This window comes from Idiotropiscis lumnitzeri, chromosome 3 (genome assembly GCF_059441095.1).
Source record: "Idiotropiscis lumnitzeri isolate Australia: NSW breed Sydney's pygmy pipehorse chromosome 3, RoL_Ilum_1.0, whole genome shotgun sequence".
Classification (NCBI taxonomy): Eukaryota; Metazoa; Chordata; class Actinopteri; order Syngnathiformes; family Syngnathidae; genus Idiotropiscis; species Idiotropiscis lumnitzeri.
Window position 1 is genome coordinate 25903086 of NC_142393.1, and position 27340 is coordinate 25930425.

A 27340-nucleotide genomic window follows, 5' to 3' on the forward strand; every position below is an offset into this window, starting at 1 on the left:
CATAATTGTTCCTGCATCGGAGGAGCCCTCAGAAATAAGGCGGATTAATAAAGCTCAATCGCAACTTTCACCTTCTACCTTCTTATTTTAATGTAATGCTCTACATTGTGCATGAAATGTCAAGGTGCACACAGCAGGAACATCTTGTATTTATTTTCTTTTATTTTATTATTGCTATTATGTTTTTATATTATTATTTTAGGTTTTCCTCATTTTTTTCCTGGTTTTTCTTTTAAGTTATATTAAAAGTAGAGTTTTGGTCGTTGAATAAATACTAAATCTTGAAATCAATGAATAATCATGTTTATTAATCGTGATTTCAACATCAATCACAATATTTATGATTGTTATGTTTTTCCATAATTTGCCCAGCCCCAATGTACAGTATGCATGCACACCCACTTCCAATCGCAATGCCTGGTTTGAGGCAAAATCCATTAGTGAAAAACTCTGAGCAGGTTTTTTCTGTCAGTGGGTTGGCTGGCGCCCAGATCTTTCACACCATAGCTTGCTGTTGTGTTGCCAAAGCACTTGTGAAACTTTAACAGGTCTATCCACTGCACCGACTCTCCGCCTAGACCTCGGCGAAGCGATAACACAGTTTACTCTGTCTTATCCTAGCCTGTCAAAATAGGTCAGGTTACAGCACAGAGCGAGCAAACAGTGCCACTCACACACCCACAATTGCAGACTCACACCCCAAATGAGCACTCTTCAGAGTTTTCTCCCATATTCGCACATTGTACCTTATTTCCTGAAATGTTTTAGACTACAAAAATTCCTTTTGGTTTAAGTCAGTGATGCGAAGAAATGAGCTACATTTACTTGGTTCCATTTACTTAAGTGTTAATGTAACATACCTTTACAACCCACAACCTGTACAACTCAACTGAAATAAATATTTTTTAAAAAACTAAAAACAACATAAAAATGTGACCCCCTTATAACTGTGATATGGCTGTTTGAAGAAATCACCAATCACATTTAAATTAATTTTAAATTGGTCACACCTGCCACTATTTAAAGTAAATAGGATTAACCCCAAATAACGTTACCATGATCTGGTGGCCTTTTCATAACTGTTTATTTTTTGCTTTCTATCCGAAGCCTGAAGGTTTTTTTGCTAACATTAACAGGTATTTCAAACTATTCATGACTCAGGCCAACTTATCTAATGCCTCAGTGCAGCTGAAGAAAAACAAAACAAAATGTTATACAACAAAGTGGTATACCGCAGCCACCACCATGCTTCATCAGAGTTTTGTTGTTGATGATGAGCAATGTTGTGCATTCGCCAACATGCTCCTATTAAAATTACAGCCTAAAAGTTCTACTGTGAATTCACTGGGCCATAACAAAATCAAATGTTTTATGGTCTGCTGAGACCATACAACCACACGACCGAACGTTTGGCAATAAATCCAAAGGGTATGTTTGACGCAAACACAATATGGCACTCATCATATACTATCATGCTTATGAAAAAACATTAATAGCCTGTGCATAGTGTTGAATTTAGCTCTTTAAAACATGTCTGTGATGAACCAGATGTCAATAAGGCCCTCTCATCCATCATTTGTTGACGTGTAGGGTTCATAATTTGATTAAATTCAAGACACATTCATCCATAGATGAGTGCAGGTAAACCACGTCTGACTTTCATTTTTTGTGTTTTCAGATTGCAGACACCTACTCCATTGTGTGCAAAACGCAGAAAAAAAAGACTCCCATGGAAAACAATGGAGCGAAGACCCTTCCGCGCTCCTTTGGCGGAGAAAGAGGAAAGGGGTCGAGGGGCCGAGGGGTCCAGGTCCAGGCGCGTTCCCAGGAGGAGCCGTGTTACGAGCCGACAGGTGACAGGGCCTGGCAGGCGTGTGTGGCAGCAGAGGCCGACACTGCGTACGCTACCATTGACAGCCATCGGAAACGTGAGCAGGCCGGCGCCAGTAATAGCACGGCTGGCGGTACCGCCACCCTTAAGAGGAAGAAGCAACAGGCACCATCAGCTGCACCTCAGGGCTCCGCGTCCAACCCCCTGCCTGTCCGAGGCCTGCCCGGAGGAGACAACTTCTATGAGACCATTAGCGATGTGAAAGGGGGCAACAGCTCCAGCACCACCACCATCTTCACATTTAATGATGGAATGGAGATGTATGTCACCGGCCTGTAGCTAGCTGACATGCAGATACGACCCAGAAGATCATAAGAGGGGCAGTCGTGTTCACTTGCCAGAAGGTTGCTGTACATACTTAGAGGTACTACGACTACTCCAGACAAATGAAAGGACGATCAAATTTGTGTTGACATCAGGTACAAACAGGGTTTTAATCCAGGTTCAGACTTTTCCTTCAGTGGTCTGTAGTTTCGAACCAGCCTCGACCCTAAAAGGACCAAAATGTTTTATCCAAAAAAGAATAAAAGAAAAAGACAACTGGAATATTCATCTTGAAAAAAATACTGTATCAATGACTGAACTCATGTTTATGGGCATCATTTTCCATAATATCTTTATTTTTGTACGAACAGTGTTTATTTCAAGTGTGGCGTAACTCACAATTTGAGCACATTACAATATGAATATATGTATAGAAAATGTAAATGCATGTTTGTGCAAACCTCGGAGAGCAGTGACAATGATGCTGGCTATATTAGGAGAAGGAGGCCGCTGTGCTGATGGTTACAAACACACACGCAAACACACACTTCGGGGCACTTATATAATATAAGCAGATGGATGTCACCGAGATTTTTGGAGCTCAGCTCAACCTAAGCAAACATCTGAAACAGGTTCACTGTGCACACTGACCTGTTGCCTGGCGGGGAGAGTTGAGTTGTTTTGTCCAAACAAAGGCCAGTCGGTTATTTGTAGGCCTGCTCAGACTCAAATGGAAGCCAAGTCTAGTGACGGCGTTTAATTCACTAGGCACAATCAATGTGCTCTAAACGTATTGGTCGTTATCAAAAGCGGCCCTCTTGGTTTGGTCCACAATGTAATCCTCAAGGTAATTATGATATCAGTGAACAATTCACGCTCAGATTTGACAAACACCTAACTGTAGCCAGAGGCTTGATGACACACCTCTCTCTCTCTCTCACTCTCTCTCTCTCTCTCACTCTCACTCTCACTCTCTCTCTCACTCTCACTCTCACTCTCACTCTCACTCTCTCACTCTCTCTCTCTCTCTCTCTCTCTCTCTCTTTTTCCCTCTCTCCGCTCGCTCACTCTCTCCTACACACTCACACACACACCACACGCACATCGCACACGCACACGCGCGCGCACACACACATTCTTGCACGCATGCTTGGCAGCATTTTACAGGGTAAAGCGATCAGGTCTAGGGTTGCTAGAGTGTTGAGCAAGCGTTATACGGGTGACAGATTTCACAATACAAAACTGTTTCCGTATTAGTATAAAAGAGGGATTCCTTCTAAAAAACTTTAATAATAAGTGACTTCCTTTTCTTTTAAATAGAATTATATGACCATTGTACTATTGCACTCAACAGCGGCGGAAAATATATTTATTATCATATTTCTTAATGATATGCTGTCAATGTTTAGTTTGCTCTCTGGCTCTCAGTCAATAGCTGCACTCTCGATGGTTTTTGAGGCAGACATTTGGTGGTTGGAAAAACAACAAAAAGCTTGCACTCCCCAAAAAAACAAAAAACAAAAACCGTGGAGTGTCCTCTGGACGATTGCCCCTCGCCCTCTCCTCAGCCTGCTCTCCTTCTTTGCAAACAATGTCTTTTTCATGTAGCTTTGGGGAACGTTAACAAAAGAATGGAGGAAAAAAAAACAAACCCTTAACAATTGGGCGTGATGTTATGAGGCAAGAGTGATGAAGGTTATAGCGGCATTATCTCACTGTGAGAGAACCATACAAATGTTTAAAAGGTCGGTAGCATATGTTTGAAGTGTTACTGTGTGAGAAGGCGCGCAGGAGAAAATGCACAAATGTATTTTATTGCACTGTTCATTTTTTTTCTCTCTCTTTTTGGACAATGAATAGCTCACGCCACTGCCATGAAACGAGTCTGGTCTGTGTTGGTGCAATTTATCCTGCTTGATCCAAAACGTGCATGCATTAATATATGGAGCTGAAACAATTATTGTGGTACTTTATTAATCTCATGTTTGTTAGTCTTCTTTTGTACTTTTTGCCATATAGTGCACAGCAGCATCCCCCCCCCCACCCCCCCGGCCCTCCGAAGCAGCGTCCAGGAGGAGGGGAGGAACTAGAAAAGATTGATTGAAGCCACAAGGATTTTAGGCCGCACTGTTTATATTCTGCAATGGGGGAGCGAGAAGGAGTGATAGAAGTGGGGGAGGGAGAAGAAGCACAAGCATGAAGCTGGATGTGGATCACCGCGAATGGACACCGATTCGATAGACCCTCCTCCTCTTCACACACGTAGACACACATGGGTTGGTGCACACTGCTACACTGAGCCATGTGCGTTTCCAGTTAAGGGAGGAAGCACTTTTTGCCCCTGCCTATACTCCCTACCCCAGCTGTGTTCACTCCCTAATAATGGACAAAGAGCTGGCTTTGCCCCGCTTTTTCACATATCGCCCTCGCTGTGCTGGGGAGGCTCTTTCAATGTCGACTTCTGAGAGAGTGTGTGTCATGCTAGGTCCGTTCTGACGACAAAGCAGCATTGGCCCAACAGCTGTCCGATATGAAAAATGGCAAACAGCTGAGAAGCCTCTCAGCACAATGCCGGCTGGCTCTCACTTGTAATCCTTCCCTGCTTGGCTGTCACTTTAGGCCCCGTTTTCTTTATCTTGATACAAAGCACTGATATGATCTATTTCGTTGAACATTGTTGAACACGGATGGAGACAGATGTTCACTGCACAAATACCGAATGGATATGTAAATGTGTAAAATACTCAAATGCTCTGCTGCTGTTCTGATGTTGTCATAATGTAGAGTTTGCAGTATACTGTATTTGTTGGGAAGGGGTGGGGGGGTCAACTGGTTATCACAGACACATTGTCATTTGTGGATGCAAATTGTTTCCTGCTTTCCATGCACATGCAGGTGATGTTTCTTAATTGTCTTTGGATAGAGTTACAGGCCAAAACTGCTGTGACAAATGTAGCCTATGTTGCATCTTCTCAAAGCACAGGGTTTAGTTGGAAAAGAATATACACTCATGTATATGTATGTGTGTGTGTGTATATATATTGCATATATACATTGGCTTGCAAAAGTATTCAGCCCCCTTGAACTTTCTGACCTTTAGCCAAATTTTGGGCTTTAAACATAACAACGTAAAATTTGAATTTTGTGTGAAGAATGGGTTGTACGGCGGACGATTGGTTAGCACCAAGGCCTCTCAATAGGGTTGGATTCCGGCTCCAGTCTTCCTGTGTGGAGTTTGTTCTGTCCGTGCCTGTGTGGGTTTTCTCCAGGTCCTCTGGTTTCCTCACACATTCACATTGATTGAACGCACTAAATGATCCCTCGGTGTGATTGTTAAACTGGATGGTTGTTCGTCTTTGCGTGCCCTGCGATTGGCTGTCAACCAGTTCAGGGTGTACCCCGCTCACTGCCCGAAGACAACTGGGATAGGCTCCAGCACCCCCGCGACCCTTGTGAGGAGAAGTGTCTCAGATAATGGATGGATGGATGTGCGAAGAAGAATAATCAGTAAGTGGAACACAATCGTGAAATTGGGCAAAATTCATATGATATTTTAAACTATTTTTAGAATTTGAAAAATGAACAGACTGGCATGCAAAATTATCCAGCCCTTGACTTAATACTTTGTAGAAGTAGCTTTTGCTTCTGCAAGTCTTTTGGGTATGTCGATCAGTTTTGCAGATCGAGAGCTTGAAGCTTTTGCTCATTGTTCCCTGCAAAACAGTTTGAGCTCAGTGAAATGAGATGGAGAGTGATTGTGAACAGCTGTTTATCAATCTTTCCAGAAATTCTCAGTCTGATTCTGGTCTGGACTTTGACTTGGCCATTCCAACACCTGGATGTGTTTATTTTTTAATCTTTCCATTGTAGATTTTGCTTCATGTTTAGGATCATTGCATTGTTGGAAGGTAAATCACCATCCCAGCCTTTCTTCCAAAATGGCCCTGTATTTGGCTCCATCCATCTTCCCATCTATTTTAAGTATCTTCCCTGTCCATGCTGAAGAAAAGAAAAGCAACCCTAAACCATGATGGTGCCACCAACATTTGTTATATCTCCCAGGTAGCTTGGCCAAATTCAAACGGCGCGGGGAGTTGTCTTTAACAAATGGTTTTGTTCTTGCCAGATTTGTGCAGTGTGCGACTAATAGTTGCCCTTTGAACAGATTCCCCCACCTCAGCTGTAGATATCAGTAGCTCATTCAGAGTGATCATGGGCCTCTTGACTTCATCTCTGATCAGCGCTCTCCTTGTTTGGGGCAAAGATTTAGAGGGAGAGCCCGATTGTGGTCGGCGCAGTGGTGTGATACTCTTTCCATTTCAATATGATTGATCGAACAGTGCTTTATGAGTTGTTTAAAGCTCGTGAAATCTTTTCATACCCTAATCCTGCCTGAAACGTTTTGCCAATTTGATCCCGGAACTGCCTGGCATCTTCCTTGGTCAACAGGATATTATCCTTGAAGCCTTAACTGTAGCAAAAGGTCTAAAAGTTCCAGGGACCAAATACTTTTACAAGCCACTGTATGTACGCATATAATACATATGACGTGTATATATACACATATATACATAAATACATATATTTACACATATAAAGTACACACAAATAGATATTATGGCAGTGCAGATATGCAAAAGATTGTAATGTTTTATATTAACCTTCATAAAATATTAAAGTGAGTTTTTACTTTTCTAATAAAGTGGCACATTATGATGTTTTGTCTTTTGCCTTTGTACCAGCTTGGGTACAACGTTGCAATGATCCTGCTAACTATTAACAAAGCACAAGCAACACACACAGCCATGTGGCTGCCTTAATTTGTCATCTGCCGTTAATAGAAAGAAATTTTCAAGTTGAAAAATGTATTGTTGACATAACTTCAGTTCCATTTTCTGTATTGACTATAATGGGGCTGTAACAATACAGCATACATTTCGATTTGAAACACGGTTGGATATTTAATAAATACATTTGTTTAACAACTACAATCATTTTATAAATACTGTAAATGATAAACATAACTATATTTATGAGAACATTTGAATTTATATCAATATAATATTATTTTGTATTTCCACATTCCCAAAGAAATATAACCTGTCCTATTATATTGTCGATTTATACGGAACATAAAGAATAAGTCATGCAGCCATCAGAGCAATCTGGCATACGCACAGTGCACATGGAAGTCCGCGAGGGGCGTGGTTTTGTTCAGAGACTGCTGGGGGGGTTAGGATTAGTGACGAGCATTCGTTCAAGTCTTGCAAGCAATTCAGCTCTGACAAAAAATCTGTACTGAAACCTCCTCAATAATATGCACGTTATTTTAGAAAAGACCTTCATGTGTTTTTTTTAAGTAAAACAGGAATGTCAGATTGCAGAGTGTGATGATTCATCACATTCATAGATGAAATTTAAATGGCCCAAAGCCAAGGTGGGAGGTGTAGTTGTTTTAATTATTTCTTTTTCTTGGTGCGCCAACCGCCCCATGCGTAGGGTTAATATTTTCGAATACAAAAAAGTATACTCCAAATAAGGTTTATTAAGCCTAGTGTATGGCTCGTCCAACTCAATCCCAGTTAGCAAAACTCTAATCTACTGATAAAAGTGTCCAACAATATGACCGATCATATGGAACCCAGTTTATAGACTTGAGTGCGCAGAATGTTTCGCTTTACTGTTCTTCGCCTCAGCCCGTCTAATGTGTCGACATCAACAGATACCGGCCGGTAAAATCAGGGGCGCGCCCACTCTGCCCCTCTAAACCAATTAGATGACATACCGAAGTGACTGACGTGGGAAAATGGACCAATCACCAACCACCTTGTTGTGGACGCATGCCAGAGTGTAATGTTTATGTACGGTCACGACCAATGGGGTTGAAGCACAGGGGGCGTGGCATTCTTTTGGAGCAAAGAGGCAAAACAATCTTTTTATCCTCCGGACCGGGCGGCTTTTTGGATATCCCGGGTAGCCAAACGCTCCATGTAGAGTAGACGTAGAACGACGTTACAAGTAATTCCCAGCAATCCCGATAAATGTATCTCACTCGAGATTTTTGCACTAAGATCTACAGAAAGCGGGTTTTCTTTCTTTAGTCTCCACTTGGTCGCTCTTAAAATGGATTCGAGATCAATTTTGGACAAGCCGGTGGTTGGGACACGGCTCGCCAGCGCGGACTTCGGCTACCGGCCGACCCGCTCGGTGCTCCGCGACAGCCGGTTGGAGAAAAGCGGCGGCGGCGTCGGCGGATTGCGGGTGGGGGCGACCACAAACGGGACCGTCCTCTTCAAATGTGTGCGAGACGGCCAGGCCACGAAGGATAACGCCTCTGCTGAAGGGAATGGACGACGATTGCACGACGGGGAAAAAGTAAGTCTCGATATGCGGACCACTCTCGACAGAGTGGCGTTTTTTCTTGTTTTCTTTTTTTTTCTTGTGCAGGCCCATCGAATAGTGGCGCTCACTCAAGTGACAAGTTTGACGCCTTTACGCGTAGTTTTCCACCGTCCGTCCAAGGCGCGCATGCCATTACACGGTCTGAATAGGCCTCAATGCAGTTTGAAAGTGTTATAACATTTTTGATCGATCTCGTGTGTTTGCAAAGTTCACCGGAAAGGGTACCCAAGTGGTGCCCCTCCCCCTCTTTCATACTTCAGGGTGGAGCTTTGCAAAAGGCCCAAAAAACTCCAGTTGGCCTCTTGCACAAATGCACACCACAAGACCGCTGTGTGCGCTGCACGTTTGTTCCTTCTAGTAACTGCTCAAAGTTTTCAGTGCTCACTGCTCACTCCTAATGTTGCTTTGAATTTCGTCACCCGGACAGCCTGTATGTGCACGCGGTTTAAATGATGTCACATCGTAACACAATGGTCATGACTAGAGATCGGTGGAGTTACCAAAAACTTACTCAAATAATAAAAGTAAAAGTAAAACGTATTTTTCCGAGTATTCACTTGAAGGAGAATTAATTGGAAAAAAAACTACTCCAATACTGAGTAAGACTATTAAAAAAAATCTGAATAAACATAAAAACTAATGTAATATTCATACTTTACATTGAGCTGTAGTAAAAAAAATATTTTGTCTTTCATAAGATAGCAAATTAAGGCGAAGTAAGCACAAGAGCTGCTTTTATAAATTAGAATAAACATCAAATGGACAAAAAATGCAAAATAGGAATGTGGTTAGCACATCTGCCTCACAGTTCTGTGATTGGGGGTTTAAATTCAGGCTCCAGTTTTCTCTGCTTCCATACATATTCCAAAAACATGTACTTAGCTTCATTGAACACTTCAAGCTGTCCTTAGGTGTGGATGTGACTGGAAATTATTGTTTGTTTATATATGCCCTGTCGATTGGCTGGCAATCAGTCCCGGACTACCTAGCCTCACTCCAGAAGTCAGCTGGTACCCATGTACACCCGCTACGCTAATGAGGATAAGTGGTGTTGAAGGTGCAATGGATGAATGAATGAATAGCACAATAGGCCCACTGGCTTTAAATTACATGGGAAAACATTACTTACATTTCTAAGTTCAAAATGAAGTTATTGTAGGCTGAAATGTGGTCAATTATGACTGTTCTTTTGAAAATTGAGTCAATAAAGGTAGCGAGCCAAATGCATGCTTGATGTAACAGAGTAAAAGTAGTGTCTCTTCAGAAACTACAATCTGTTACTCTAAAAACTTTTATACTTGAGTGTAATTTATGCCACGTTCAAGAAGTTTGAATTGTTTTGGACAAGTACTCAATTGTAAGTACTTGTAATTGCGGTCGGTCTAAAAAAAGTGGTATTGGTGCGCCCCTAACAATTATGTAATATTATGATGATGTAAGTTTACATTTAATATAGTTTTCACTGACATTAAGGCCCTCTAGTGAAAAGCATAACCAAAATATGACCCGAGAAGAAAATTAGTCAGACCTCTGACTGATCCTTAACGTTCTGACTGCTTCAGTTTGAAAGGTTTATTTTCTGAAAAACTGCACCTCTCACATTCATCCCTTCAAATTTTACCTTGATTTTAATCTCCCAACTTTTTAGACTGGCCTGGGCGAACACAGGGACACTGGTTGCACTGCAAGCTTGAAGAGGACCAGTCCGACTCACTGCCCCGGCACAAATGGGCAAATGCCAGGCAGCTTCATGCACTTGGACATCAGGACTCAGGAGAGGCAGGTGGAGACGGCCATCAGCTTCAGGCCAGCACCCGGACAGAATGTACCACGGATCGAGGGACAGCCCCTCCCTTCCTCTCATATTCCTGTCCCCAGAAACAGGTATGACATTCTCTAAACACGTTTTGCCCTTCTTTGGCATTCTATATATGTGTACACACACACATATATATATATATATATATATATATATATATAAATATATATATATATATATATATATAAATATATATATATATATATATATATATATCTTCTATATCATCTTGTAGAAAAATAAACAAAATATGAATCTAAACTTAATGGTACCTACCGACTTTACTCGCTAATGACACTATTCCGCTGGCAAAAAGCAGGTAATACCAGTTACTTACTTTGTAGTACTATTTCTAGGACCTGGTTTGCCAGGGTTGCAGTTTTGCTGAGCAGGTAGCACATGGGTGCTGCATTGTTCTTATTTTGTCCTGGATATTCATTTGTAAAAGATAAGAAATAAATGCCCGCTCACTGTGTTGTTATGCTTTAGCTTTAGATGCTGCAGTATCATATGCCACATTCTCCATTTCTCACAGTCACCTCTCAAATAAAAACTCACTTGGGGGTGCGATGTATGTCTGTAATATGTGGTAGGCGGTACAAATGTGGCTCATGGGATAGATTTGGACTCCCCCGAGCAATCGCTATAACGCTTTATGATGACAAAATTGTACCTGGAGGAACTGCCACCTGCCATTACTGTTTTTGGTTTAAAAAGAACAAAACAAAACAGAACAATGCGTCAAAGTCGAAAAGTCACTCATCCTTCTTGCTTTCCTGGATACTTGGAAATTACCACAAAGCGCTAAGTTATCATGCTCTGTACGACCGTACCAACTGGAAGCTGCGGATTGGCTGGCTGGCGTGGCTAAACAATGTCCTGCCACAGTGATGATCTGCTCCATTGAGTCAGTGTTCCCCATCCAGCGATACGTTACCCCTGGGGGTACGTGAGCACATTGCAGGTGGTACGTGGAAACATTGAATAATTTATTTCCCAGGCCTGTGGCACAGCCGCGCCAAAATCACAACAATATGTCTCAGCTCAAGTGTTTCTTTAAAACTCAGATGACTGATGAAAATAAAAGGGAACTAAACTCTGGAGACAATGCAAAATGTCCCGATAGTCGTAGCTTTTGATATAAAATCTTGACATCAATGTTTGGCAAAGCGAAAACTACATGCATGCAGTCAAAACAATCGTGTTTCCTTTTTTTTCCTCAACTGCGCAACTTCTTCATACATATATCACATCAGCCTCCAACACTTATTATTTTACATTGCTCATTGCTTGCACCAAATAAAAAATGTGTTTTTTTTTTTGTTTGTTTTTTTTTTAAATAAGAACCAGAGCAATTGAACAAATGCAATTAAACACTCCTGAAAGGCAGAAAAGCCTGATTTAAGAGGACTTATTCAAGGGAGCTTTAGACTTTTGTGGTAAATATTACAAAAGTAAAATATAACCGGTAGGTTTATTCTTTTTTTAATTCACATTTATTATATTTATTTTTATTTTCAAGGCAACCTATTATTTATGTTTCTGTTTAATTTGTGTTGAAAAGAAGGCAATGCCTAAGAATTAAATGTTCAAATGAAGTTTACAAAGTAAAATGATTTTAATTGAATAATGTTACGTCCTGTTTTTGGAGAATCATTAAAATGTATGAGTAAGGGGCTACTTATCGTATGACAAAAAGGTTCGGGTATAAACGAGCCAAAAAAGGTTGGTAACCACTGTTTGACGTAACTGGTATCCGCAGTTCGCACCCACGACGGTGAATAGGCTATTATTGTTTGAGTGATCACTCAAGGAGGGCAAAGAGTAGTTAAGCAAGTGACACAGAGAGAAGAGGAAAAGACTGAGAAGCTATGTCAACCGCTAAGTTAATTTGTAAATTTAGACCAGAGTAGCGAAACTCCAGAATCAGTGCTTATGTAGTTCACTTTAGACAAAAGTTTTGGTTGAAACCATACTAGAGCGGAATCAACTATGAACGGAAAGTTAAGATAAGATAAGATGTCCTTTATTAGTCCCACAATGGGGAAATTTGAGGTGTTACAGCAGCAAAGATATAGATCACACAGAGTCGGCGGCGTAATGTAGCCGTTAATGTATAACATTAGCAGCAGACATTCAGAAAAAGCATGCAAATATACACAGTATAAACGTATCTAAGTGTAAGGAAACACTCCTAATGTTTGTCCATTATACGGAGGGGGAAACGCTGTAACGATAAAAACTACTGAATGATTGAAAATACTGCAATCATAAAAATATTGCAATGATAAAAGTACTGTAATGGTAAGAGTACTGAAATGATAGAAAAGTACTGCATGATAGAAAATACTGCAATGGTAAAAGTACTGTAATAGTAAAAGTACTGCAACGATAGAAAAATACTGCAATGATGAAAGTACTGCAATGGTAAAAGTACTGCAATGGTAAAAGTACTGTAATAGTAAAAGTACCGCAATGATAGAAAAATACTGCAATGATAAAAGTACTGCAATGATAAAAGTACTGTAATAGTGAACATCCTGCAGTGGTAGAAATACTACAGTGATAGAAGTATTGTAATAAGAATACTGTAATGGTAAACAAAATACATCATTGGTCAATATTTAAGTACACCCTTGGCTGAAAGTACAGTAGTAGTTAATATTGCATCCTAGGACTGCACAATTGCACTAATGCCCTCCCGTTTGTAGGCCTGACCCAATGTTCTTGTTAAAAAGTCTGACAGCAGTTGGCAGGAAGGAGCGGCGAAATCTCTCTTTGGTACAGCGAGGGTGTAAAAGTCTGTCACTGAAGGAGTTAGTGAACATTTACAATAGTTAGAGAGTTGTTAAAAGAGCTACACGGTCGAAAAACCGGGAAAAAAGTCAGTATGTTACTGCATACATTAGCCAGTTAGAGGAGATCAAAAGTATATTTGAAAAGTATATTAGTAACTTATATGTTAATTCTATCAACAATGTTATTTGCGTTTGTTTGCACTGTTTTTTGCACTAAGTTTTAATTTGACTTTTGGACTGCATATGTTCTCTAAATTATATTATATCTTTGTTTCAGCTTTTGTTCTTATATCTTATGTTATTGTGGGTATTTTTTTAACATAGGTGGGCACTTCATTAATTTTTGCCAGTCCGTGTACCAAAATTTACGAGATGTCTATAAATGATGGTGCATCTTAAATTGAAGGCAATACTGTGACCTTAACATTTTTTTTTGCTGTAATTGTTTAGTACATTTTAAAATGGAACCAAAACTTTACACTATGTTACTGTAATACAATAAAAACTATATATAAATCCAAAAATAAATCAAAACAAATTTCACTGTTGATGGGCTACAAGCATTTTTCTAAATGTAGAAGGTAGTGAAATCAGAGGAATAAATTAAGAAAACGCACTTTGCTGAAGAAAACTAAAATAAGTACTTGTATTGGTTTAACCTTTATCCAAAGCATTTGGTTTTTCTTCTCTAGTGTGGATAATCTATTAGTAGTAAATTGGTCTGTCTTCACAATCAATGACAAGAAAAAAATGTCTTTAAATATTAGGAGGAACGTAATTTTAATTTTTTTGTTAGCACTATAACGTATATATTATATTGCAACAAACCTAATTATGTGTTTTATTGTGATGTGATGCCAATGAGGTCTTGTAGAAAATATTTCATGTTCTGTTACTTTGGAGTACTGGTATTCCCCAGTTCATGAAAGCATCACTCAGTTTGCGAGGGAGAGCATGAGATCTTTCTGCTTCATTGTCAAACACAACATGCACTCTTGTGGTTGTTAACAAAACATGAGTTCACCTACTAATGCCTCCTTAATCCAAATGCGCCATATTAATAATGTTGTGTTGTATTGTATTGGATAGTAGACTCTACAATATTCCACTACTGTGCATGTGCGCCCTGGACAGGTATATAAAGCCAGCGAAGAAAGCATGAGACAAGGCAGTTTCCTGAGAAAAAGCATTGTGGCAAATAAATATATAAATAAACGACTCCTCGACTATTCAAATTAATTTTACACCATTTTGATTGTCAACGTCGTCGTGATTGGTCGACTAATCTTGGCTGCCCTACATCATACGGTGGCTGACCAAAGAGCTGTAGCCACATGCCGAGAAGAAAATACCATAGACTCTTGTTCACCTCCATTATTATTTGTTGTTCCAACTGAGTCGTTCAGGGCTTTTTTTGTTGTTGTTTTGAGTTGAGTAGAGCTGAGCTGGTACTGTGCAGTGGAAAAGCGGCAATGCTGGTCGCTGGTCAAGACCTAAGTGTTTCTTATTTATTGATATCAGGGCTAGAGTGAAAATGTTTGTTGTGCAATTGTGGTAAAAAGTCCGATATTGCATTTCCTTATAAACCGAGCGTTTCTCGACAATTAGCCCACTTACCACTTCTAACCCCTCAAAGGATGCCGATTGAGCCGCTCATTTTTGCCAGCTCACAATAATATCAGATGCTATGCAAAATGGATTTGTGAGATTAAGGAATTTTAGATTTGCTAATCTAGTTGTGTGATAAAGGTAACAATTACTGAAGGATTTTTATCGACAGTCCAACCTCACTCCAAATTTTCATGCAAACATTATATGTTTATGCACTTTTTTCGGTGCATGAACGTTTTTGGCACGGAAGGGCGGGTGGAGCTATGCTGTGCTTGTTCTTGTGCTGCATAACCATCATTGGCTCCATGCATGGCACATTTCTTTGAAACTTTGAGTAACCAGAGTACAGTAGCGTGCTGTATCTTTATTGTTGTTTTGTTCTTGAGAAAGTGCTTGCTGGTCATAGTGTAATAGTGCAAACTAATTAACTCTAAAAAATGATCCAAAGAAATGTGTAGCAAATAGGCCAATGGCGCAATTCATCTTTGAAATTGTAATTTGACATCCAAATTATTTTTGAACTGAAAAAGAATTGAATTAGAGAAGGAGCAACAGAATAGAAAAAAAAAATCTTAATCAGAATTTCTCCAATATGGAAGAAGACTGTTCTTAATGGAGGAGCTGTCGTCTTCTGCCTCTTTCCCCCTCCTTAGTTTAAAGTTAAGTTGCAATGAATAGTTATCATACTTTTTTTTGTGTTTTATTTCTCATATCATACAGTATAACCACAGACTGATTTAAAAAAAAAATAACTCAGTGTGGTGTTTGGAACAGATTAATTGCATTTTCATTCATTTCAATGGGAAACATTGCCTCTGTTAATGAAAGTTTTGGGTTCTAAACAATGAAGTTTGTTACTCGAGGTTCCACTCCAGACACAGCCACCATTCCAGTGGTTTTGCCTCGAATGGTGTGGCGTGCTGGTCAACTGACCATGATTGCAGTTGAAAATGACATTGTTTTGAAATATGCAAGGCGTGAGGCGATCCAATGCTTGAGAATACCACCGGGTAAGATGTTGACCAAACTGTTGCGGAATTGGACAATGAGTGAACTATTTCGGAAAGCTTGTAGATTGGACCGCTGTGGTCCGTGCAAAAGTCTTTTCAAAGCCCCGGGCCCAGGCCTCCCTATTTGACCTTCATATCTTGACAACGCATACTCACTCCATTTGTCAGACAGGAGAATGAGCCTTGTCGTATGAGCTTGCGTTCTCTTTTAGGTTTCACATGGCCTGACTTCTTGTGGCTGTTGTTTCACATAGTTTTTCTGGCACATGCATTTGTACGCGGAACATTCTTTATTTTTACCCGGGGCGAAGCTTCCATGCGCTCACAGTTTAGCACAAAACAAGCAGCAAGCGCCCTCAGGGACAAGCCGTGTGCGCTGATAAGTGATTATGTAAGAGTAAAAAGGACTGGGAGAGGCTGCAGGCTGGGCCTAAGCACGCCTTCCTTTTGCACTACGACTAGTTACTTGCGGTCTGTCTGTACAACGCCGTTTATATATTAACAGGAAAACCCGAACAGAAGGTGAACTGTGTAGGGTGATGGCAAGGTATTTAATGATAAGGTTGAAATGCTTTTCTACATGACTGTAAAATGTAACGGCTGTCATCAAAGCAGATTGCGACGGCCAACTTTGACAGTGGGCGTAGTACGCACGCTTGATCCTTCCGTCTTCATCCCAAGAACGTCATGTGCCTCCTCGCTCGTACGCAGGACGTCTCCGGGCCGCCTGGCAAGCCTCGACATGTTTTTTTAGCCTGCTTTTCTGTGCGCATGTGTGTTAATTCTTGCCGCTCTGTCCTGGTCTTAATCAGATTCAAAGCGTTGGGTGAGCGTCACACTCGTCTCGCTGTAGTGGCTAAACAAATACGACGCAGCTGCTCAATGTGGTTACATAATACAAATTATTAATTAAATTAACGGTGTGGTCATTATAGCGGGGCTGCCGCTTTTGTTGCTTCATTGACCTGAAGGATGAACCTTACCCTCATGTTGATTCGTTTTTTTTGTCTTGGCGCCGTCACCGCAGAAGTACCTTTTGGAACCTGTGCTGCTTTGTACTAATTGCCACTCGGTGTCAATATGATTTTACATCAAATTGAACTTAACCAAAACAGTGATCGATTCATTAGTTTAGTTTTTCTGGATTCGGGCTGTTATTTGGCCGTATTTTCTTTTGTTGCACACTTCCGAGCAAACACTCACAGTTCATGCAGTCAACTCGCTCAAAGAAATAAAAGGGCTTTAAGATTTTAATTTCCAATGAATAAAAAACAACATAATTTCCATTGTATAGTTAAAACAACGCCACAGCTTTATATATAAAGTATATTTGAACCAAAATGGCGCGTCACCACGATGGACTAGTCACGTGTTCAGCATTGGAGGAAAGAGAGATTTGTGTTTTCAAGATGAACGTACAGTCACAAATTTTCAGTTAACAACAAAAATATTAAGGTTTATTGCACACTCTGTGTTGTCTACACAGGTTTTGTAGCCTTGACACTACATCAAAAAATAAAATCACTGATCGCGGCGGCAAATCAAAAAAAGCGAGTCACACCAGATTCTGTGAGTGGAGGAGCTCCCCAAATGTAATCGTCATATTTATAATGAATGTACGTTATAAATCTAGACTTTTGCCTTTACAATATTAATAGTTGAATATGGCAAGTAAAAGTTTCAATTTTCAGTCTAGACAAGTCTAGAAAGACTATTTTTCACATTTTTTAAATGAAAAACAAGGTGACATTTATGTAAAACCCATAAAAGACTTATTTTTTTATCTTGTAATTCAAATAATTATTGTAAGTCAAAAAAGTTGTCTTTATTTTATTTTTAACAAGAGGAAACTTTATTCTTACATTGCTAAAAACTGAAGTGGAAGAACCGGGTGTCGGTTTTATGTTCAGACGTGTTGTCGGTATCTGCAGAATGTAACAATTAAAGTAATTTGCGTGCTATCTTAGTTATTTTTAAAACCAAAGAGCCAGTAAAGTAACTAAGTTACTTTTAAAAGCAAGTAATCAGTAAAGTAACAGTTACTTCTTTTTAAGGTAACTGGCACGACTGCCACCACATGTACTATAACAGGCATATTTTCTTACATACTCAACTAATATTAGTGTCATAATGAGGTGCTGAGAGGAGTTGTGATGTCTCAATGAACAGTTTATCCGTCTGTCAGTCTTATATTGCCGCAGGTGGCCAAGTCCCAAATGATGGTGATGATGCCCAAGCCGTTTAATTCGTTACATTGTATTCAATTTTGGTATTACTCTGTTTGTTTTCTGAGCACTGTGGCAGGTTTTTGTGTGTGTATGCGTGTGTTTGTGGGTGTGACTCATTCCACACTTGCCTTTTGGATCATGTAAACAAGACATTTATTTATTTGTATTAACCTGTAATGCGGCCGTTGTGTTCAGGGATTAGAGTTGGTTAAAGTCACTTAAGTGTGAAAGCTGCGGCTCACCTTACGAGTCTTTTAAAAGAGCCCCTCTTATTTCTGCAGCTTTGAGCTTTGTGTCTTTGCAAAGTTTGCACGTTGTCATGTCACTTTGCAAATGGTGCAAAGTAGGTCACTGTTCTTCGGACATGCCAAGGCAGAGATCCTGCTGTAAAAGTAGGAGGAACCAGTAACCAGTATCATCATTCATCAATCATGCTTATTATGTAAAAGACAATAGCTTCTACTGTGTGCACAGTGCATTAAGGGCTGTAACTAACACTTGTTTTAATGGTTGTTTCACGTTGAATATTTTGTTGTTTCACCGATGAATCGGATTCAAAACATGCTTTAATTTCCATCCCTTTATTAACAGTGCAGATAAAGTCCAAACACGTTAACTGTTGGAAAAAGGGCAAAAATCTGTCATTGCTCTGCAAAGTAAAAGCAAATGTTTTGTGATGATTCACCACGTCGGTATTACAATCAGTCTACTTTTATGAAGGAAAACAGAAATCATACAAAATACTTACTGTTGGTAGTCTGAAATTCAGAGGATTTGGACATTTAAATTAAAGAATGTCTCTAAAGCATTCAGAGATACTTTACATATGTATGCCATTTATAGTAGTTCAAAATGTGAATACCCCATAAACTTAAAAAAATTTAAAAAAAAAAGGCAAAAATGGACATACATTGCATGTTTAGAACAGAACAGTGACGATTTTGGTACCTAGTGATCATACGAAAAAAAAAAGAGGAGGAACTTTTTCGGGGGTTATCTCTTCCAAATTGAGTGTCCAGGCTTGTTGCCAATGAAATATTAATAATTATCTTACTCTGAGTTAGCCTGAATTCATAATTTCTTCATTTGAGGCACATGTTAAATGTTTTTATTATTTTGCATATTCCACGTCCTACATGATTTTGCAAACAACCAGCATCCTAATAGTCAAAGTCGATGAAAATGCAGAGTCAAAGAAAAAAAGCAACCACAAAACTTCCAATAATGACGGATGTGGATTCAAGTGAATGAATGGATGAGATCATTAAGGCGTCTTACAGGTTGGGCTTGCTAAGCCATCTCCAAGTATAGTGTGCCTTAAGAGTGACTCGACTTTTTTTCTTTTTTTTTTTCTGCTTTGACCTGCGTGCACAGACTTGTGATACAAGTGCTGTTCTCTGAACATTTTACAACAAACAATAATTTGGCAAATAGTGAACACATGTTCAAAAAAGAGGCTTCAAGCTGTTTATTGCCACTCGCGGCTCACATTTACTGTCAAACTAAACATGGAACAAAGAGACTTGCGTCTTTTGTGTACAAACCAAACACATATCTTAACCTTTGAGTCCATTAGCTTAATGCTAAATAGCATCTCTGTTTAACCCTTTAAGAAACAGACTGAACACATTTAGATAAACGATATATATATATATATATATATATATATATATATATATATATATATATAAACCTAATTGCGATTATTCAGACCAATATTGCGATTCCGATTCAATTTGCTTTTTTTGTATTTTACACGTTAAAATGCATTAAAATGCTCCTGTTTGTAAAATACGTATTAAGGAGTATTCAAGACAAGAGCCAAGCAGTATGTCAGTCAAGGCTGTAGCGTTGTCTGTCTTTATTGTGCACTTCCGTGACTCGCTGCCGCTCAGTATGGCGAGCGAGACGGACATAAACAATCGCGGACAGTGAACATATCTCACAATACATTACACTGTAATCCGTTTCTGCTTCGACTTGCTTTATTTTATACACTCTTCAGCTTTTTCTTTACACTTGTCTCTCATTTCCTCGCTCGCCACTGCAACATATCCGCTCATCTCCTCCATCGCACTCTTCCTAACGCATGCGCGCACACACCCAAACGTCACACACAAGCTTGTCACAATGCTCCAAAACTAGATTGAGAGTCAGTTTAGTTTCAGACACAGAATTTTATCAGTATTATAATACAAATCACTAATGTCTCCATTTGATGAAAAGTACGAGGCGCTCCCTTCTGGCCATTATATTGTATTGTATTAGTTTTTGGGGGCTAGAAAAAGCAGCATGTTAACCATTGCTTGTATCGGGCATGCACGATCACAAGTTAAAATGTTGCCATTTGTGCTGAAAAGGTGCTCTGAGAGGATACGCAGAAATACTTACGAGATGGTTTTCCGATGCCAATTTTCTTCAAAACGTGAATGCTACTGTTAGCGATCTTATCTTAGCACGCGAATGGCCGCTAGTTGTTGCCTCCCCTTCATCTGTTTATTTTGAATCTGTTTGACAGACTTTATACTCAAATCGGTGGTGGTGTTTTAAACGTTGAAAAACGTTGGTCGTGTTGCCTCTTGATCTGATGCCTTTTTTTTTTTTTTTGATGCGGTTCATTTTTGTCGAATCTGTTGTACGTCCAAATAATAGACGTACCGCCCGTCTATAGCGTCAGCATCTCCCTCTCCTCATCTACGGCGGCAAAAGTTATTTTGATTACATGTTTTTTCGGTACACGACAATCACAGAAAAAACAGAGGTGCACGCGTGTGTTATTGTCGGACTGCGCTGACTGTAGGCACCCGAGCGTAGACTAACGCGTGTTAGCCATCAAGACCAGCGCCATAAAGACCCGAGCACTGAAAATTCTGGTTGGCTAATTCATCAGTCACTCAAACGCCAAAGGTTGGGGGAGAGAGGAAAAAATACAAACCCTCACTGTTTTGCGATTACATAATCGCACTACGTCAAACCTCGATGTCGATTAGATAAATCGTGCAGTCCTATATACATATCCATCCATCCATCTTCTGTACCGCTTCTCCTCACTAGGGTCGCGGGGGGTGCCAGAGCCTATCCCAGCTGTCTTTGTGCAATAGGCGGGGGACACCCTGAACTGGTTGCCAGCCAATTGCAGGGCACACATAGACCAACAACCATCCGCTCTCACAGTCATACCTCGGGGCAATTTAGAGTGTTCAATCGGCCTGCCATGCATGTTTTTGGAATGTGGGAGGAAACCCACGCAAGCACGGGGAGAACATGCAAACTCCACACAGGATGCCTGGAGCCGGGATTGAACCCACGCCCGATGTCTTCTCTCACTGTGAGGCCATCGTGCGAACCAGTTGGCCACCGTGCCGCCCCCCCCCATATATATATATATATATATATATATATATATATACATATATATACATATATATATATATATATATATGTATATATATATGTATATATATATATATATATATATAATGCATAGAATGACTAATATCAGTGCTGTACTGATCAGCTAAGTGAGGAGTTGAGGCGTCTGACTAACCGTTATATTCGTCTGTTTCTTACACGGCCCCCTGGTGGCCATGGCAGACACCCCAATTGATACAATGTGACAATATTTTTAATTTTATTCAGTGATGTCATTACTGTATGTTTTTATGGAGTGCATTATTATGGAGTGTTATTTTTCCTCAGTAAAATACAACAATTTTAGTTGTTTTGGCAGTGAAGGCTGGAACCGATTAGTGGCATTGTTTTGAGGTAAGAGTGTGGCAATGTAGTGATTGTCTTGAAGGCACCACTGTATGCGCATAACAATGAAAGGGAAAATGCACACATTTGCATATTGTCGTACAATTCTCTGAAACTTTGCGTTGTATTTGTACGCAAATGCAGCTACACAAATGAGCGGCGACTGTTTCACTCCCATCTGCCTTATCACCCGTGTCCCTGAGTTTACCCCCATTCTGTCTCTGTTAAGCTTTCTGTCACTCACCATAATGCACCGTCTGTTATACCTGTCAATACTCATCAATCTGAGATCCAGCACGCTGATAAGAGAACAAAGCACAATTTTCTGTGCGCAAAAACTGACCCTGGCGAAATGGGGCAGGGACCGGGCAGTTTGTTTAGAGTTATACGGCTTTTTCTGTCTTATCTGTCTTTACCCAGGTACAATGTCACCGCTGTGTAGTGAATAGAAAGCGATGACTTGGCATAAATAAAGACCAATACAGAGCAAGTGTGTGGTAGCGTGAAATAGGCATCTGTGGCTCGAACATAATGACAGTGCAAGGCTTTGACTCAGACCAGCAAGTATCACCATGACGGTTTTGAGCAAGGCTGGCAGGCTGGAGCTTGACATGACTGTAGCCCCCCACCCCCCGCCCCCTCTTGGTTTGACAACCCCACTGCCGCCACTCTTCTCCCAAAGGAGATATTACTGCCTGTTGCTTAGGTCAGAGTCAGTGGAACAGCTACCCGCCCCCACACTTGCCTGGGATGTCTTACCCACACCCAGCAACATGCATTTTAAGTAGAGCAGCCTGTAAATAGTTGCTTCTTTATATATATATATATATGTTGTATTTACTTTTGTATATTTCTAACTTGGCACACATTGTATCTCTAATTATAAATTTGTGAATTAATTTACTCTGACTTTTCTGTCTCCTGTCCAGACTACAAGTGGTTAAAGCGTGCATTGACACAGCCATGGGTGAAAGGTCATCCTTAATGAGCGGAGTCATGCGGGAAGGGGGGGGGTTGAAGGGGGAAGAAAGTAGGGCATGTCCAGCTGGTCACCCCCAGAGTTTGTTCCAACTGACGAGGTGCAACGATTAATCGTGATTATCTATTAATCGTCAACTATTTTGACAATCGACTAATTATTTACAGACATTGTTTAACTTGCAATTGTGGAAATCATTATGTCAACCTCTCAGCTGTACATTCTGGTGGTTTCTGTAGTCCTTCATAAAGACAGATTATGAGGGAACACTATTTCTGTTTCATCAAAAAAGACATTTGCAAACATCTGCCTTTACTTTGGAAAACAATTAACAACATTTTTGCCTGTTGTCTTACATGTTATAAATAGGCCTGGGCAATTATGGGAAAAAGTAATCCAGATTAATTTAGATTGATATTGAAATCACGATTATTAAAAACGATTATTAAAATCTTATTCAACTACCAAAACTATACTACTCAAAACTACCATCACACTTTACTCTTGATCTTTTTTTTTTTTTTTGCCAGATACAATATCAAATATAATTGTTTTGCTTCTGCTTTACCTACACCTTTCCTGCATTTCATTTTTGCATTCACTCAAATCGGAAATAAGCATCTCTCTCATCGCTTTATCATCATTTATTTGTTGTGCTATTTTTATTTTCACAAGTCTTGGGACTTCCTCGGCAAACTTGGGACCTCGGGTATCTTACTTTGTGCCATATTGTGTTGGTATGACACTAAAAAAATCCTTCTATCCTAAACTGTACTTTGAATCTAATTTTAACGAACAACAAGTCAAGTTACAAAGTAAAACAATCATATACTAAAATAGTATCAATAAAGAAAAAAAACTATAAATACAGGCTATTCCTGCTATACACGTGGTTGCCTCTTGGTGGCAGTGTTGTGCCGTGCATGAATGGAGTTTGCACTTTACATTAACCTGAGAGTAGAAGAAGATAGTTGAGCTTTATTTAACTTTTCCACAAATTATATTATTAGTTTATTTGATTAGTATTGTCTTTCCGCATGTGTTTGCATGTGTGTGTGATCATTTGTTATTTGACGGAATATCACTCCTGGAAGTCAATGGGATTTTACATTGACTTTAGCATTAGCACTTGCAAACTTTCTAAAACTTGTATTTAAATATAAAGTGCATTTAATTATTTTTGTTGTGTGTTTAGTTTTCCAGTAAAGTCCGACTTATTTGTCATTTGGTGAAGTTCAATTTTTTTCCCCCCCTTGATGATCTTTCATGGTGCCACGGCACCCTGGTTGCGAATCACTATTTTTCAGTCATTCGTTATTCTTACTGGGGCGTCCTGCTGACTGGCGACACAATACCGTAGTGTGGCGATGGCTACACTGTGTGGAGGAGAAATCAATTTGATACGCGAGGAGAAGAGTAGGAGGCGATGAGGAATGTTATCTGCAAACTGTGTGCTGCCCAGGCACAATTCCAACAAAATATGCATCGATTAAACATCACATGCTAAACGTCCTAACAAAGTGAGTTGGTGTTTATGGGCCTGTGGAACAGGCAAGGAAAAAAAAAAGATCCAGAGAGAAGGAAACAGGCTCCCCCACACTTATGCAAGGGCCCTTTTGCCTCAGCAGTGTCTGTCTACATAGCAACCAGAATTTGTTTTTGGGCTTACTCCTCACCACTGGCTTCTTATAATCGCGCACAAACATTGCCACTCTTCTGTCCTTCTTCTTTTGTATAAAACATTGCACATTTACAACAAAAAAAGTTATCATGATTATCAAAAGATTGTTCTATTGCAAAGTTGGCAACATCCAAGATTATGCTCTCTCCTAATCTTACTGAGAATGCAATTTAAGACGCTTTTCTTTCTGGGTTGTGGTTTGAAAAGATTTCTGCTTTTTGAAATGCTCTTTCCTCCCCTTTCAGGTGTCTTTTGTCTCATCCATATGTCCATTACCTCATATCTCGTGCCCTCCAGCGTCCTACTTCTTTGTTTCAAGGTCAAGTTGTTAAATCTGACGCAAATCCAGAGGAGACAAAGCTCCCTGAACAATGCGAGGCTCCTTCTGTTCAACAGCATTCTGATTGTGATTCTGATTCTAGATTGATTAAAAATGTAATTTTGAGACCTCTTATTTTGTAGATCTCAAAGCTCAGTACTCTGTAGTGGAAAATAAAAGAATAAAATTGATGAGATTATAAATATTTAATACACATTTGACATTGAACCACTGTGTCATGGCCGACGTCAGTCGCTTCCGTGTTCCAGTCTGAGAGCGTCGGCTAAATTGCTAATGTAGTCGTCTATTTATTTTATGTCTACATGATTTTCTGGACTCTGCATATAATCTGCATCAACTCTTTTGGGAAAAAAAAAAACAACCGGTGAAAGAAAAATCCGCAGAAAAAAAGCCGCACTGTTGTATTAGCCGCATGGTTCAAAATCGAGGAAAAAAGTAGCGGCTTATAGTCCGGAAAATGCGGTAGATACGTATTGATCGTAATACAAGATTTCTGTTCATAGACGTTGGCTCTCTGCCCTAACACGGTTCTCGTCGTACTTCTGTCAAAAGTGAAGTGTACATCAAAGTACTTATTTTAGGTCTTTCCCGATTCTGCATTTCACTTAAGCAATTAGCACCCTTAGCACCTCCCCGTTTGCCGTCTTGGTAAAAACACTACTTGTTAGTGGGTTCGTTTATTTTTTTTACCACGTGGGTAGGATCCGCATCACTCAGCTCGTTGCTGCTGCTACGCACTGACCTACATACAGTACAAATAAAGTCCATGCTCCTGCGGCATACGCTGTCCTAGCGCCGAGCATTCAAGAAGCCGCAGTTTCTCGATTGATTACAAAATTAATTAGCGCCCGTTTACACAACAATAAATAATAATAAAAACTATGGCATTGTGTATTATGCCAGCAGACTGTTGTCACTTATGTGGCTTGGTTAAATGAACAACATTTAATTATATTTGTTCTATGTAAAAACCTGAACTGGAAATGGAAATCTCATAAGTCGAGGTGCCATAATTATTGTTTTACTGTGATTTAAACAAGCGGTCTTGCATGTGCTCTAAGAAGCGGTTTGCAAGGAGTCGTCAGGTCCTTTTCACTTTCTACCTTCACGTTTCTCTTTCTAACACATTCTGTGTCAGTGTGTCATTCTGTGAGGGAGTCATCATTCAGCAGCAGCTTGCTAAGAACACTCCTCTCCTCACCCCACAGGCTATTCCATCTGAGAATTTGCGACGTAATGCTGACTCAGATTTGACTCAGATATATTTACACTGCTGTCATGACCCACACACGAGCACCGTGTATGCTATATACAGTACATACTGCGACGCGTGTGCGCTACACTTGTGCTATATGACTTGTCTCTCTGGAATGACAAACATTTGAGGGGAGGAGTTTGTTTCTGGCTGTACATCCTCCGTGTTTCGTTTTAACCCATTAGGGTGGGCTCTTTGCTCAAGTCATGAACTGGTTGGCAGCGTTTGGAAAGACAACACACTTGCAAAGCAAACTCATGCAATATTGTGTTAAAAGTACTGAAAGTCTGCTGAATATCTTCTAAAATCAAAGCGGGAGCAATTCTTGGATCAGAGATTCAGGGGTGCTACAGAGAAGGTCTCTGGGGGCTACAAAATAGAAGAAAACTTTGGTTAATTCCTACCAAGCAACTGTAAATGCAGCACAAAAAAAGTTGTTAATGACAATATTGTGTTGGCACTGATTTGTAGAAGATAAGAAATTCGTCACATATTCTGCTTCTTGTATACTTCCACTTTCACTCAATATGACAGGAAGGTAGTGACAGCTCCACGCAGACATGCTCCGCTGACACTCACCACTCAAAATCACAGGTCGGAGGGGGGAGGTGGATCAAACCATTTTCTGGCAAAAAGGGGATCGACTGCATTTTTGTTCTTCAAATATTGTGTTTCAAACTAGTACTGTATTTTTTTTATTTATTTATTATTATTTTTTTTTTTTTAGAATTTTCTACCTTGTTAAAAAAACACAGTAAAAAAATAAATAAATTCTCTTTAGTTGTGCTTTAGCAACCCTAAAAATGGACTAGACACACTTATGCGTCAAAGACCAAAAGTCAGGCCAGTTATTCGAGTGTTAAACTCAAGATTTCAGGCAGCCCATGAGACGAGTTAAAAGGAAGCACAATGCCATTGCACAAAGCAATGAGTGTGCCAGACCGAGCGCTGCTCACTGCCCGTATAACCCTAGAGCCACTTGTAGCTTTTCCAAAGACTTTTCACAATGTGGTAATTGTCCCTCTGTTGTAGCCACTTCCACCCACTCTTGGTTTTAATCCAGCAGCGAAAATATTCACATTTTGATTGCGTTTTTCTTTGTGTACAGTTGATGCAGGCGCCATAGAAGCACACCCGTATTCATAAGGTTGGTCTGATGCAAGACTGACCAACAAACCTAAAACAAAACACCATGAATTTCTGAAATGACCTTTTTTTTTGTTGCCTTTTTTTCAGCATTTCTAATAATTATGCTAAAAATGTTACAGGCATCTTTTATAGCACCTAAAAGTCAATAGTAATTGAT

General features: G+C 39.9%; 2 protein-coding genes across 5 annotated transcripts in view; both read left to right on the plus strand.

The window, feature by feature from the left end:
* LOC148340626 (uncharacterized) overlaps positions 1-3130 on the plus strand; it is a 36237-nt gene extending 33107 nt beyond the window's left edge. For all 4 annotated transcript variants that reach the window (XM_088292313.1, XM_088292316.1, XM_088292314.1 and 1 more), the window contains exon 9: positions 1679-3130. In XM_088292313.1, coding sequence (XP_088148439.1) covers positions 1679-2170 — 492 coding nt within the window. In that variant the 3' untranslated portion in view covers positions 2171-3130. The remainder of the gene's footprint in view (positions 1-1678) is intronic.
* Positions 3131-8064: 4934 nt separating this feature from the next.
* Positions 8065-27340, plus strand: part of slc2a4rg (SLC2A4 regulator) — a 40058-nt gene continuing 20782 nt past the window's right edge. Inside the window, exons 1-2 of the mRNA XM_088290343.1 lie at positions 8065-8530; positions 10206-10441. Of these exons, the coding sequence (XP_088146469.1) occupies positions 8279-8530; positions 10206-10441 (488 nt within the window). The 5' untranslated portion in view covers positions 8065-8278. The remainder of the gene's footprint in view (positions 8531-10205; positions 10442-27340) is intronic.